General features: G+C 45.6%; 1 protein-coding gene across 3 annotated transcripts in view; it reads left to right on the top strand.

Annotated features, from left to right (window-relative positions):
- The window catches only part of csmd2 (CUB and Sushi multiple domains 2), a 261,987-nt gene extending 251,924 nt beyond the window's left edge, over nucleotides 1-10,063 (top strand). For 2 of the 3 annotated variants that reach the window (XM_023832148.2, XM_072705512.1), the window contains 3 exons: nucleotides 2,674-2,812; nucleotides 3,457-3,674; nucleotides 4,854-10,063. In XM_023832148.2, coding sequence (XP_023687916.2) covers nucleotides 2,674-2,812; nucleotides 3,457-3,643 — 326 coding nt within the window. In that variant the 3' untranslated portion in view covers nucleotides 3,644-3,674; nucleotides 4,854-10,063. The remainder of the gene's footprint in view (nucleotides 1-2,673; nucleotides 2,813-3,456; nucleotides 3,675-4,853) is intronic. The other variant, XM_023832149.2, reaches the window with a different exon arrangement.
- Nucleotides 10,064-13,172: the final 3,109 nt, after the last annotated feature.

Raw genomic sequence — 13,172 nt, forward strand, 5'->3', positions numbered from 1 at the left:
GCCCTGTGACGCAGGGTGTCCCCGCCCTCTGCCCTGTGACGCAGGGTGTCCCCGCCCTATGCCCTGTGACGCAGGGTGTCCCCCGCCATATGCCCTGTGACGCAGGGTGTCCCCGCCCTCTGCCCTGTGATGCAGGGTGTCCCTGCCCTGTGCCCTTTGATGCAGGGTGTCCCCCGCCCTGTGCCCTGTGACGCAGGGTGTCCCCGCCCTGTGCCCTATGATGCAGGGTGTCCCCTGCCCTGTGCCCAATGATGCAGGGTGTCCCCTGCCCTGTGCCCTATGATGCAGGGTGTCCCCTGCCCTGTGCCCAGTGATGCAGGGTGTCCCCTGCCCCTGCCCTGTGCCCTGTGATGCAGGGTGTCCCCTGCCCTGTGCCCTGTGACGCAGGGTGTCCCCGCCCTCTGCCCTGTGACGCAGGGTGTCCCCGCCCTATGCCCTGTGACGCAGGGTGTCCCCCGCCATATGCCCTGTGACGCAGGGTGTCCCCGCCCTCTGCCCTGTGATGCAGGGTGTCCCTGCCCTGTGCCCTTTGATGCAGGGTGTCCCCCGCCCTGTGCCCTGTGACGCAGGGTGTCCCCGCCCTGTGCCCTATGATGCAGGGTGTCCCCTGCCCTGTGCCCAATGATGCAGGGTGTCCCCTGCCCTGTGCCCTTTGATGCAGGGTGTCCTCGCCCTCTGCCCTGTGATGCAGGGTGTCCCCGCCCTCTGCCCTGTGATGCAGGGTGTCCCCCGCCCTGTGCCCTATGATGCAGGGTGTCCCCCGCCCTGTGCCCTGTGATACAGGGTGTCCCCGCCCTCTACCCTGTGATGCAGGGTGTCCCCTGCCCTGTGCCCAATGATGCAGGGTGTCCCCTACCCTTTGCCCTTTGATGCAGGGTGTCCCCGCCCTCTGCCCTGTGATGCAGGGTGTCCCCACCCTGTGCCCTGTGATGCAGGGTGTCCCCCGCCCTGTGCCCTATGATGCAGGGTGTCCCCTGCCCTGTGCCCAGTGATGCAGGGTGTCCCCTGCCCCTGCCCTGTGCCCTGTGATGCAGGGTGTCCCCTGCCCTGTGCCCTGTGATGCAGGGTGTCCCCTGCCCTGTGCCCTGTGATGCAGGGTGTCCCCTGCCCTGTGTCCTGTGAAAGATGGTCGGATAGATGATTCTAATCGCCAACAAACCGATAAATTAGAATAAAAACATGTGCTTTGATTTTCGGTGACGTGGAAAAATGGGGTGGATCAGTCACCATGCCAATTAGGGCAGCAGAGGAATGTCAGTCAGAGACATCTGCTTGCAGGTTATGCCCCGAGAACAGACATCTGCTTGCTAGTTAGGCCCCAAGGACAGGCATCTGCTTGCTGGTTAGGCCCCTAGGACAGGCATCTGCTTGCTGGTTAGGCCCCAAGGACAGGCATCTGCTTGCTGATTAGGCTCCTTGGACAGGCATCTGCTTGCTGGTTAGGCCCCAAGAACAGACATCTGCTTGCTGGTTAGGCCCCAAGAACAGGCATCTGCTTGCTGGTTTGGCCTGTAGGACAGGCATCTGCTTGCTGGTTAGGCCCCTAGGACAGGCATCTGCTTGCTGGTTAGGCCCCTAGGACAGGCATCTGCTTGCTAGTTAGGCCCCAAGGACAGGCATCTGCTTGCTGGTTAGGCCCCTAGGACAGGCATCTGCTTGCTGGTTAGGCCCCTAGGACAGGCATCTGCTTGGTGGTTAGGCTTCTAGGACAGGCATAATTACTGAGCATAATTGCTTCAGTAAAATGACTAAAAGCATGCCTTTAGATTAAAACGTCAGATGAGAAAGTAATAAAAAAAGGACAATACTAACAAAGTATGGACCAAAAAATGATTTAGCTGTAAGATTTTTTGTGAGGGTAGAGGATGCCAAGCAGGGAAGAATTTTGCCAATTCCCCTGTTGTGAAGCAGGGCCCTCCTTCCACAAAATAGCAGATGCCTGGCCAGTCCTCTTCCAAACCTGGGACAGATTGTTCAAACACCGGATTTATTAATAAAGGAGGGGGCCACAGCCCGACCATGCCTCCATCCCCTGCCATAATGATGGCGGATAATTGGATTTGCTCTGGTTTAGCTTTGACTTCATTTCAGTTTGTTGCCGTCATGTGCAAAGTAACTGCAGCTTCTCGTGTTGTATTTTGGGTTGCACAGCACAACACAAGCAAAATTGTTTAATTTCAGTCTTAATGTCAATATTTTGAAATCATTCCTGGGGTTTGGTATTGGAAAAAAGCTCCCCTCCCAAATACAGTAGGTGATGTATGACTCCTACAGCTCCTTGCATTGCTCCTACACTCAGTTGTGTAGGCCTTATAAGTTTGTTTTTCTAAAACAAAATGCAAGCTTCATAGGGAAATGTGAGATCATCGTATCTGACCAGCTCTCTTTAGATTGGCTAATGATGCTTGTTTCTCAGTTTTTAAATGCTTGGAAGTCATCTTCAGTGCCGGTGGGAAGGCTGTCTAACCGTGGTCTTTGAGAGCTGTTGGGTGCCCTAATTTTCATCCTGCTTCAGCTCATTTTATGGCGATGTTTTTATTTGTTTATCATTATGGGATGGTGTGTCACCTTACCCGCTGTTTCAGCTGTGAATCGTGCGATAATTAAAGCGAACGTTCCCTCTCAGCAGCCCAAGGTGGTGTTTCCATGTTCTGATGGTTCTTTCTCCCACAGATACGGAGAAACTGGACCCAAACCCAGACAGTCCTGGCTACAACTTCGCCTCCAACAGCAGCTCTGTGGCCGCAGCTATATTAGTGCCTTTCATAGCCATGATCATTGCAGGATTCGCTCTGTACCTCTACAAACACAGGTGTGTTTGCCGGCCTTGGAGTCACACACACCACAGCTCTTATACACAGTTGACCGTCTCTTACTCAGAGGAACAAGCTGAGGAATTTTGCTGGTCATACATCAGCTAAGTAAATAAAGTTCTGTTTGTAGTAAATAAATTGTGTGTATCATGACTGGTGGTTTGCCCATGTCAGCTGTTTGGTAGATTAATTCTTTATTGGCCTGCAAAAAGCCCTTGTCTGTTAATAACCTCCATCGTTCAAGCAGTCGGGTTTAGGGTCGGCCTTATTACATGGCAAACAAGCCCTTATTCAGGCTGCAAGCTGAGTAGCCAAAAAATGGCTATTCCCTGAACTGACAAATCGGGGAAAAAAACGTCAAGCGCAGGACAAAATGCTGCAAGGCTTGCAATCCGACAATTCATCGTAACGTCTGTGAATGCTGTACATCAGGCTTGAAAACGTACAAAAAAAAATGTTTTCTTTGCTTTGCCTTCCTGGTGAGGTTCTTGCTTAATACCATCATATTAAACAAAACAAATGTGTAATTATATATTATGTTTGAAGTAACATAAAAGCCTTGCGTGCAGTGTGACGGCTTATGAGTGTGCTGAGGATATTTCAAATGCAGTAATTAGTGTTTGTTTTTACATTCCATTAAAAGCCTTCTGCTCTGTTTACCGACGCCCAGGAGAAGACCTAAGGTCCCTTTCAACGGCTACGCAGGCCACGAGAACACCAATGGGAGAGCCACCTTCGAGAACCCAATGTACGACCGCAACATACAGCCCACGGACATCATGGCCAATGAGACAGAGTTTACCGTCAGCACTGTGTGCACTGCGGTATAGCGGCCGGCCTCCCCCCTTACCCCCTGCCCAGGTGAGTAGCAGCCAGCGGTGTTCAGAGACCTCCGAGGCGATTCTAGTATTTTTTTATGAGGCATAAAAACGACCATAATTCATACAGAGGGTCCAACCTTACCATTAGCCAATCATTTGGTTTGAATCTTTGAGTGAGCACTCTGGTGGCCAATCAGCTTTCAGCTATATGTACCCTGATGAACAGAGCAGACTGTTTTTCTTTATTCCAATGAAGAGCATCATTTCTTATTTTGCCCTTTGCTCCTCAGAGCCCCAAGCATCCATCCTTCACAGTTACGAGATTAAGTTACACGCAAAGTGGGCAGGAGGCACCCCAGTGTTTCATTTTTTTGTTGGTTTTTTATTGGCTGAGTCCTTTGTCTGCCTGATCTCCTCGACGGCTGTCCTCAGAGCCCAAGCCTTCCTCGCTGCTTAGCAGGCCGGTGACTGAGAGCCTGATACTGGCTGCCTTGCTCCCCCCTTTACCACGAAGTGCTGATTCAGGCCAGAGGAGTTTGCTTCAATCCAGTTCTTTAACAAAATATTTTATGGCATTTCCTGTGGATTTACCAAAGGGTGCCGAATATTAAGCCGTAGGCTGTGAACTTCCCAGAAAGTTGGGAGTAATTGGATTTTGCTGTATTCCATGCACCTCTCTGGTTAAGATCTAATCACCACCCCATCTCATGTGCTAAAACAGACACAAAATCACAATGTCTTTGATGGCCCTCGATACAAATGTTGAGGGATGTTGCACTGGTTTGTGCTATTGGTCATTTTTTAAGTGAACATTTTTTGACTCCTTCACAGAACACATATGCATACAGGAGGCAGGTGGCCACATTTCATGGAATCTCATCTTCGTAGTATTTAGACTTTAATGGCCACCGTGGGACGCAGTGGGATAGGCCTCCCACTCTGTGATCGGAAGATTGCCGGTTCGAACCTCCACAGGCGAGATAGTCACGTCTCCGTTGAGCCCTTGAGCAAGGCCCGTAACCCTCTAAGATGCCGCAGAGGTGCTGGATAAATGGCCTGACCCTGCATTCAGACCCAAAGCTTCTCTCTCAAATTTATGTGCGTGTTTGTCTCCAAGCGGAGCTAGGCAGAATTTGCAAAAAGTAGCATGTAATTGTACTTGCAAATGCCTAACATTCGAAACTGATTTGTCCCCGACATTGTCCCCTTTCCTCGTCAGGCTCCTGTCTGTTGCCACACTGTACCCAGAAGCGAAGGCTGTCCCGTCACATCACACGTCGTCATCGTAAAACCTAAAATGCTCTCAGAGTTCTGCGTGGCACTGCGCCATCCCCCTCGCTGGAGTACCAGCCTCTCAACCTGCATCTCTAACCAGAGGAAGACCAACGAGATCGGACTGCAGTCAGAGAACCTGGTGACTTGTAAAAAGACAAAAAAAAAAAACAAGAATAGAAAAAAACTAAAACATTCTGAATCAGTATCATCGCAAAATGGAAACAAACTCGCCAAAAACAGAGAGTTTCTGTGTTCTGTTGTTTTCAGTTCTTGGAGAAAAGGTCTTGCAGTAGATGGCACGGTGGAAAACGTGGTGAAGCACTTCACTGTCAGGCAATGAAAGCGAGCGATGCTTTATGTGGGACAGTACCTACCTGCTCATGCACTCTCACGGCCACAGGAAGCGGCCATTGGCTCTGCACCGCAGACGGCTTGGAGCTGGTGGACGTGCCTCCGGACGGTGCATCCTCTGCTTTTTTTTGTTCTGCAGTGGAGCAGATGTGTGGCTCATTACTCTTGTAGCAACTCAGAGCGCCAGACCCCCCCACAGCGCTCTGCTGAGGATCTCACTGGATATCCCACGTCACACGGAACAGTCCCGTGTATATTCCGCTGCGGATCTGCAGCTCCGCACCCCGATATATTCTGAACGATGGACTTCTAGACGAGGCTCCACAGGTGTGCAGCTGGTATAGCGAGTGGAAATGTCATGGCCTGCAGTTTGTCACCAAGGAAGCTGTATTAAAGACTCGCTTTTTGTATGTCTGAATGTGTGTGAGAGAGTGTGTATATTTGTTTGCAAGTGTTTGTGTATTTAAAGTAAATCCCAGAACCAAATGCCCATCAGATTTGTGTTTCCTGTGCACATAACGGGGATTGTATATTCAGGAATCCCCAGGGAGGTGCTGAAAAATTGCTCGACATAAAATTCGCATGTAAACACAAAGGGCAGGAGGGATACCGCCCCTCTCTGATGGGAAAAGGTGCTCTTTCTCATGACGATCATGGATGAAATGATGGAATTCACATAGGTTTTGTCTTGTGGGATAAGAAAGCAACTGAAGGCTACACACAAGTACTCAGAGGTTTGAAAAAAGATAAATACTCACCCAGTTATGACAAAGGCAGAATGTAATTGTTTCGCTGTGACCCTGTGCTGCATTTGCTCAGCCCCTTGTGTTCGGGCACTGCAGTTTTCATCACGGCCAGAAGAGGTTGTGGTATTGAATGTTCACTCTGCAATCAAAGGGCCTTTCTGAGTGTTAAAACTGGCATCTTTTATTGGCTGACAAGGAAGGGCAGGCTGCTTTCCGATTCAAGATGCCTTCTCTCTCTGTAATAGTCCCTTTGCTCGAAACCGTGGGCAGATGCTGTCAGGATAGTTAAGCTGAGTTTTTATAGTGCGTAATGTTGTTTCGCACCCTGAAATGACCGTGAGCGGTCATGTTGTGCGTGTTGTCACAGGGGTTGTGCCCTCACCATAGTATTAAGAGTATGGACAAGGGTGACTCCTACGCAAAGCAGGCAGGAAGTGATGTCGCATTAGAGGAAGTCCAGGATGAGGGATGTGAGGTGTTTTCTTTGCTTGGATAATTTGCCTGGAAACCAGACAGTAAGGTCACTTTGGTGCCCATTAGTGTTTTATCTCAGTCTCTCCAGAAGTGAATTGTGAACCCTGACAGGAAGTAATATCACAAATTTCATAGGCCTCAGGCCTCACTGGCCACTTACTGGTAGACACACTACACTGCATAAATTTTTTTGTACCTTGGTATTAAAAGAGAGGGTTAACAAAATACTGTACGTCCATGCTTGGTCAGGGCTGTTTAATTTTGCTCAGCACAATAGCAGACTTAGGTTCAGAAGTTGAAATATGTTAAAACTGAGTACAAAGTAGATCACAGTGGGCTAATTCTGTTTACTTCATGAATTCAGAAAAGTCTTTGGAACTACTTTTTTGCAAATTCTGTACAAGGTGATGAGCAGTCGTTCACGGCCACATTTTTCATGGTTTATTTTGTGAAAAGGATATTTTTAAGTTAAAAACTGCAGCTGCAAGTTTTCCCTAGTTTTATTCAGCTTTATATATGAGGATGGGCATAATGCATACGCAGTAGGTGTGCTATCGTACCATTTATAGTGCATTTATAGTGTTATAGTGTTCACACATACGGTCTAGTAGACGATTCTCCATCTAAACAAAGTTGGCTAAAACAAAACATAAATTAATATGTAAATGATCACTGTTTTGTTTGGTTTTGGTTGTGCGCGATGCCGCTAACAGCTACCCAGCGACACACTACAATCTGATGCCTTCTTTATTGGAAGCATTCAGCTATCTCTGCGAACGGCTCAAACAAAGGGACTTTCTGAAACGGATTATTGTACAGAACGTTAGCCGTTTCACACAGCCGTGGTAATTCCTTTTACTATTTCATTGCTTTTAAATGCCTTATCTCCGCTGTGTGAATTGATTGTCACCTGCTACTTATTAGAATATTGGAATGGAAAGAGTGTGAGGAAAGCAAAGGCTGCGTTTCCCAAATGATATATAAGGCAAAGTGGTTGGAAGGTGCAATATAACCACCAATCACCAGTCACTTTGAAATACATATGAAATACAGTGTTTGAAAATCAGGGGTTGGCCAATGTGACTTAGTGGACAGCATTATAGAGTCTGGGGGGGGGGTGTCCTGCCCCCAGGTCCGTGTGTGTGGAGTTTGCATGGTTAACATATATATTTATAAACATAGACGCAACACACACAAGCACACATGTGGATTCTTAGCAGCAAGTGAGCAGGGAGCGCTGATTTATAGTGAGAGCCACATGAGGGACAGCTGGGGTGCAGCCCTGTGGCATGACTCTCCCCCACCCCCACCAGTTTCCTGTGGTGCACCGATTCCTTTCCTCGGTTAATCTGTTATGACAAGCCCCAGCACGCTTTTCCCCATACATGTCTCAGATAAAACAGGCCATTACAATATTCAAAGAAACATTAAAAGATAAAATACATTTCACAAGACTGAGACCTAGACACAGTTGCCTGAAAAAAAAAGTAGAGATTTTATATATATATATATATATATATATATATATATATATATATATATATATATATATATATATATATATATATATAGTCTAATAATTATATATCATATATAGTAACACATCACCGCCCATGTCTCCTGGGGGGGAGGGGGGGGGTCATGGTTATTATCACATATACACCAAAAATCTATGAAGGAGGGTTAATATTAGAAAGAGTGTCGCAACCCAAGCTGAGTAGGAGCCCAGCTTTTACATGTGTTCACATTCTCCTCAGGAAAACACGTTAATTGGATCATGCCTTCAAACAGGAAACCATGAACCCTATTGTCCCTATTTTGCCAAAGATAAAATGCAAACCCGAGGAATGAAGACGAGGTTAGACTAGATATGTAATACGGTGAAGCAGAGCAGATTGTATTATTTTAAATAACCCCAGAAAGGGCCTGATTTAATGGAGGTGCTGTGTTGTTTACACCCTGTGTTTCCTGCGTCTCTCTGCTCTCCGCGGTTCCTGCAGCGGCAGAGATCCGACGAGCCTTCCCTGTCCACATGTGCATCTTTATAAATTTATGTGTTAGCAGAGAGCCTGGCTCTTTCAGGAAGGATCTTCGCAAATTATTAAGTCATCCTTATTGCTTGCTCTGTCATGACTCTGTCAGAACAAGTATGGTTATGTGTGGAGCTGTTTTTCCCTGTTTTTCGCCCTTTGTTTGTGGTCGCGGTTATTTTGCATTACAGTCCAATTTAAATGTGCCTGCACCCCAGCAGTCGTTGCACATTTCTTCGATGTTGCGCATGGAATTTACATTTAAAATGCATTTCTTGTCAAAGGTCGCATTCCGTCGCCGGCAACGCAGACCGGCCCTGCAGCTCTCGGATAATCCGAGCTCACTGATGCGCCATTCCGAGAGGGAACATCGTTTGTTTTGTCCCCGCCTTTGTATCCCAGGCTTTAATTGGACATCTCACCGCCGCGTCGGTTTTATTTCAGTCGTCACAGCTACGTGCTGAAGACTAGGCCCACAGGATGTCTCCGGGCGAAGCCCTCACAAGAGACCCTATTTGGCCCTATTTTCTTTTCCTTTAAACCTCCTTAAATGCTCCCCCAGCAGAACCCTATGCAGTGGATTCAGATACATGAAAACCATATACATTTAATTGTATCAATATATTTTCATTGTATATAACAAAATTTGAATATATATATATATATATATATAAAGGTAAATATATAAAATATATATTTCATATAATTGCAATCATATATATATACATGGTATACTAAAAAGGTCAGAAAGACAGCTGGTATTCTGATACGTTCATCCTTTTATTTACACGAGGGTAATACCCGTTTCGAGAGATGCACTGTGACAACTTACAGATTTTCAGAAAACGTGTAATGCACGAAATGGTATAATGTGAAGGTAATAGTGCTTAGGTCAGGGCTAGGGCCAGTCATCATTCTGCTGTCATCGTCATGCAGAAGCCTGATAGGACAAACGTAATTTGATATATGTCATTTCTGTCTCCGTCGTGGTGCATCGTGCTGCTCGCCCAAATGGGGTCGTGGAAAATGAGCGTCCGGGACGTGGTCTAAACACATGAGGGAAGGGGGAGCAAGGGAGGGCAGTGGAGATGGGAGAATCGGATGAAAGGCAGACCTACAGAGACACCTAATGGGAGAACAAACAAACAAACAAAACCCTTTTTGTACAGAGATATATTTTTATGAAAATAAATTTGTATTATAAAAAAGAGAAAAAAAAGACTGAGCGATCTGTACATTGTTTTTCATTATTGTAGTACAAAATACTAGTGGAAAATAAAAACATAATTATATATATATCTGAGCGATATATATGTAATTCAAATAAAAACCACAATTTTTTTTGTAAATGTAATAAAGATTGTAAATAGAAGTTTACATACTTAGTGTACATATGTAATACCAACATGGCTTGTCTGCAATATATAAAATGTATTTTATCCGTCTGTATATGATGCTATGCATTGTGTTTAAGCTTATTTTACTTTCTTGAACTTGAAACCTATTTTAACGTTTTGTTTTCTTTTTTTTGGAATAAAATGTTTTAAAAAGCATTTTGGTTTTGTGTTCCGTTATTTTATTTTTAAATATTTTTGGGTTGGTGTGCTTGACTGTCAGGAGATGCAGGATGAAGGACTCAAAGACGGGCGTTTGGCGAACAAGGGGGTTTTATTTAACTTAACAGGAGCAGGGAAACAAACGAGACTGCGAGTAGTGAAAACAAGAAGGTGAGTAGGGGAAGGACAGGGGCAGACAGGAGGCACGACGGCAATGAGCGGCCTGGGGCTGGTGAGACAAACAGGTACTCAAATACAAAGGGTAACGAGGGGCAACAAGCAACAGGCGTGGATCATCAGACAGGAGGGTCAGGCAGACATGATGGGAAGGATGCAACATTGACCATGAATCAGTGTCTGTGCATGTTCTATGTGAAATTATAACTATATCAAATGTAATATACTAGTGTGAAAATGTGTAAGTACATTTGTTGTTTTTACCAATTAACCCAGTCATGTGGTTGGATGATGATCTGGTTACCAGTTTGCATAAGAGGTAAGACTGGTATAGTACAGTCCCTTTTGTTTTTCTGAGATGTTTTATTTGTTTGATGTGGCTCAAACAAGGGGTACCAGCCCCTCACCCGTCTCTATGAAATCTTTATCAGGGGGAAAACTTGGGGAAATTAAACACGACTGACTGCATGTGGCTGGACCTGTATGCAAACTCTCCAGAGTGCATGAAGCTGGCAATTAAATGCCCAGTTTTAATATGCTGTTGTACCAACCTTTAAAGATGTGCTAACTCCTTTCGAGGGTGATTCGTCCATCTTGGGTTTCTGTCAGTCCTGTTTTGCAGGAAAACAGGCCTGAGAGAGTATCAATTACCAATAAAAATAATAAAAGGCAGCACTTTGTCAGTGAGGAGCCTCTTTCACCTGCGAGTGATCACTAGCAATTAATCACAGTCATTAGACCCAAGCAGCAAGTTAAACATCAGCATCTGGCAACCTGAAGATAAACAAACATGCAGACAGAGCATGACAGAGCTGCTAAATTCAAGCAAAAATAATGGGTGTGATGCTGCCCAAATTGCCCATATGTGTGCTTATGTGTGTGAATGGTGTGTGAGTGTGAGTGTGCCCTGCGGTGGGTTGGTGCCCTATTCCTGCCTTGCGTCTGTACCTTCTGGAAAAGGCTCAGGACCCCTGTGACCCTGTATAAGACAAACGGGTACGGAAGATGGATGGATGGATGGATATTCTGCCTGATCTATGAGCAGCGACTGCACTAATGCATAGGGAGAGGGCCTTGACTATTTGCAGTCTTACATGTATTTAAGTATAATGTACATTATGTAGGATGCCAAAGGTGACTATGGGAAGCATGTGACACGAGTCTTTGTGCAGCAAGAACGCTAAATATAGAGGACTGGTGAATGTCAAATAACATGGGGGGTGGTAGGTGCCATCTGCAATGAGCTTGTGGGAAAATGATTGCACAGAGCTGTTATTCTGAGCCTCCTTAGCACTAAAATCATATTCACTGCTCAATTCATTCATGTGCAAATCACCCCAGATATAGATTAAGAATGAGGGCTTTGGATGATAACCAGGCTGATGTCACTGATGCATTGTTCCAGGTCTTTCGCAGATTCGTTTAGTTGCTGTGTAAATCACCCAGAAACTGCACTGGGTGCCAGGCTTTGCGGTGATGTCAGACCGAGCGGGTCATTTTTGGAGGCTCTCTCAAGCACTGATCGTTCCCAGCAGCACCTGACAATCTGGCGAAGGTACTGGTGGGTTTGTGTTATGTCTCGCTGGTAAAAATCACATTATGACCTAATCATACCCAAATAATGCCAATTAATATATGTGTACAGAATTTATTTGCAGTATCTAATGCTGCAATATCCATCCATCCAGCATGCATAACCACTTGTCCTATGCAGTGTCACGGAGCCCATCCCAGAGGCAGGGAATGATCCAGGATGAGCTGCACTCACCATTTACACCTTCAGAGAATCCGGTGGCTCTAGTTCACTTTAAAGTTAGATTCGGTGGGCAGAAAACCTGCGGGTCTGTATCACAAAGCCTGGTTTCTTGCTTAGTTGAATAACTTGTCAGATTTAAGGTAACCTAGTTTAAATCAACCATATCTTTGTTTACTTACATTTAGTCCAGACTACCTTAAATCTGACAATTTACTCAAGCTAATAAAGAAATCCTGCTTTGCGATACAGGCCCCTAGAGGGACCCCAGAATGACCCAGGGAGAGCATGCAAACTCTACTTACATGAACTCGAACCCTGGAATCCACAGGTGCGAGATAACATCAGTGCCAATCAGCGCACCGCTGTAGCAGAGCCCTGGGGTAAGCCGCTCTGTAGGAGTCTAAGCCATCGTCCAGAGTGCCATTTGACTAGGGGGTGTAAAAAGTGACTGAAATACCTCTGCTTGCATTCCATGACGTTAGTTATTTACACTAGTTTTAATATTACACGATTTTTCTTGTGAAACAGATGTGAACTTGGTAGTTAGCAGCCAGATAACCTGTGTTACTGATAGGATTTCAATATAAAAATTGGGGGTCCTGGAAGAATCTCACAGAGGGCACCAGAACACCCAGGATCGGCGTTGGCAGAACCAACACATGATTATTCGTAGTGTCTTTTTTTGAATGATTAATGTCTCTGTGTTCTGCTTTGCCATGGGTCTGCATTGTACAGAGTAAGTGCAGCGATATCATTGGTGGTTTGCGGTAAAAAAATGTCACCTTGAAATTTGTGTAAAGAGAAAAGAGCAGGGTTAATGGTGGCAAATGGCAGGAGTGTTTGGTGTGACTGATCGGCCAGATGACTGATCTGCAATGAGACACTTAACGGCATCAGCATTACTCTGCTTCACTCGGAGAAGCAGAATATGACGACGAAGATTAACATGTCTGATTAGCTCTGCCTGCCATTTACTGAGCGCAAATTAAACGTTTCAGTGTCATTAAGTGGCTCTTTAACAGTTTTTTTTTTTAATCATCTGTTTTGGATCAAAGTAGCTAAAGAAGTGAATTTGGTCTATTTCCTGGTGTTGTTGTTGTACTCTTCAGTACAATGTGAAAATCCAGCAGTACAAATGGACAAAATAGCATTAATATATAATATGCAATATGT

The sequence above is a fragment of the Paramormyrops kingsleyae genome, chromosome 23 (genome assembly GCF_048594095.1).
Source record: "Paramormyrops kingsleyae isolate MSU_618 chromosome 23, PKINGS_0.4, whole genome shotgun sequence".
Lineage (NCBI taxonomy): Eukaryota > Metazoa > Chordata > Actinopteri > Osteoglossiformes > Mormyridae > Paramormyrops > Paramormyrops kingsleyae.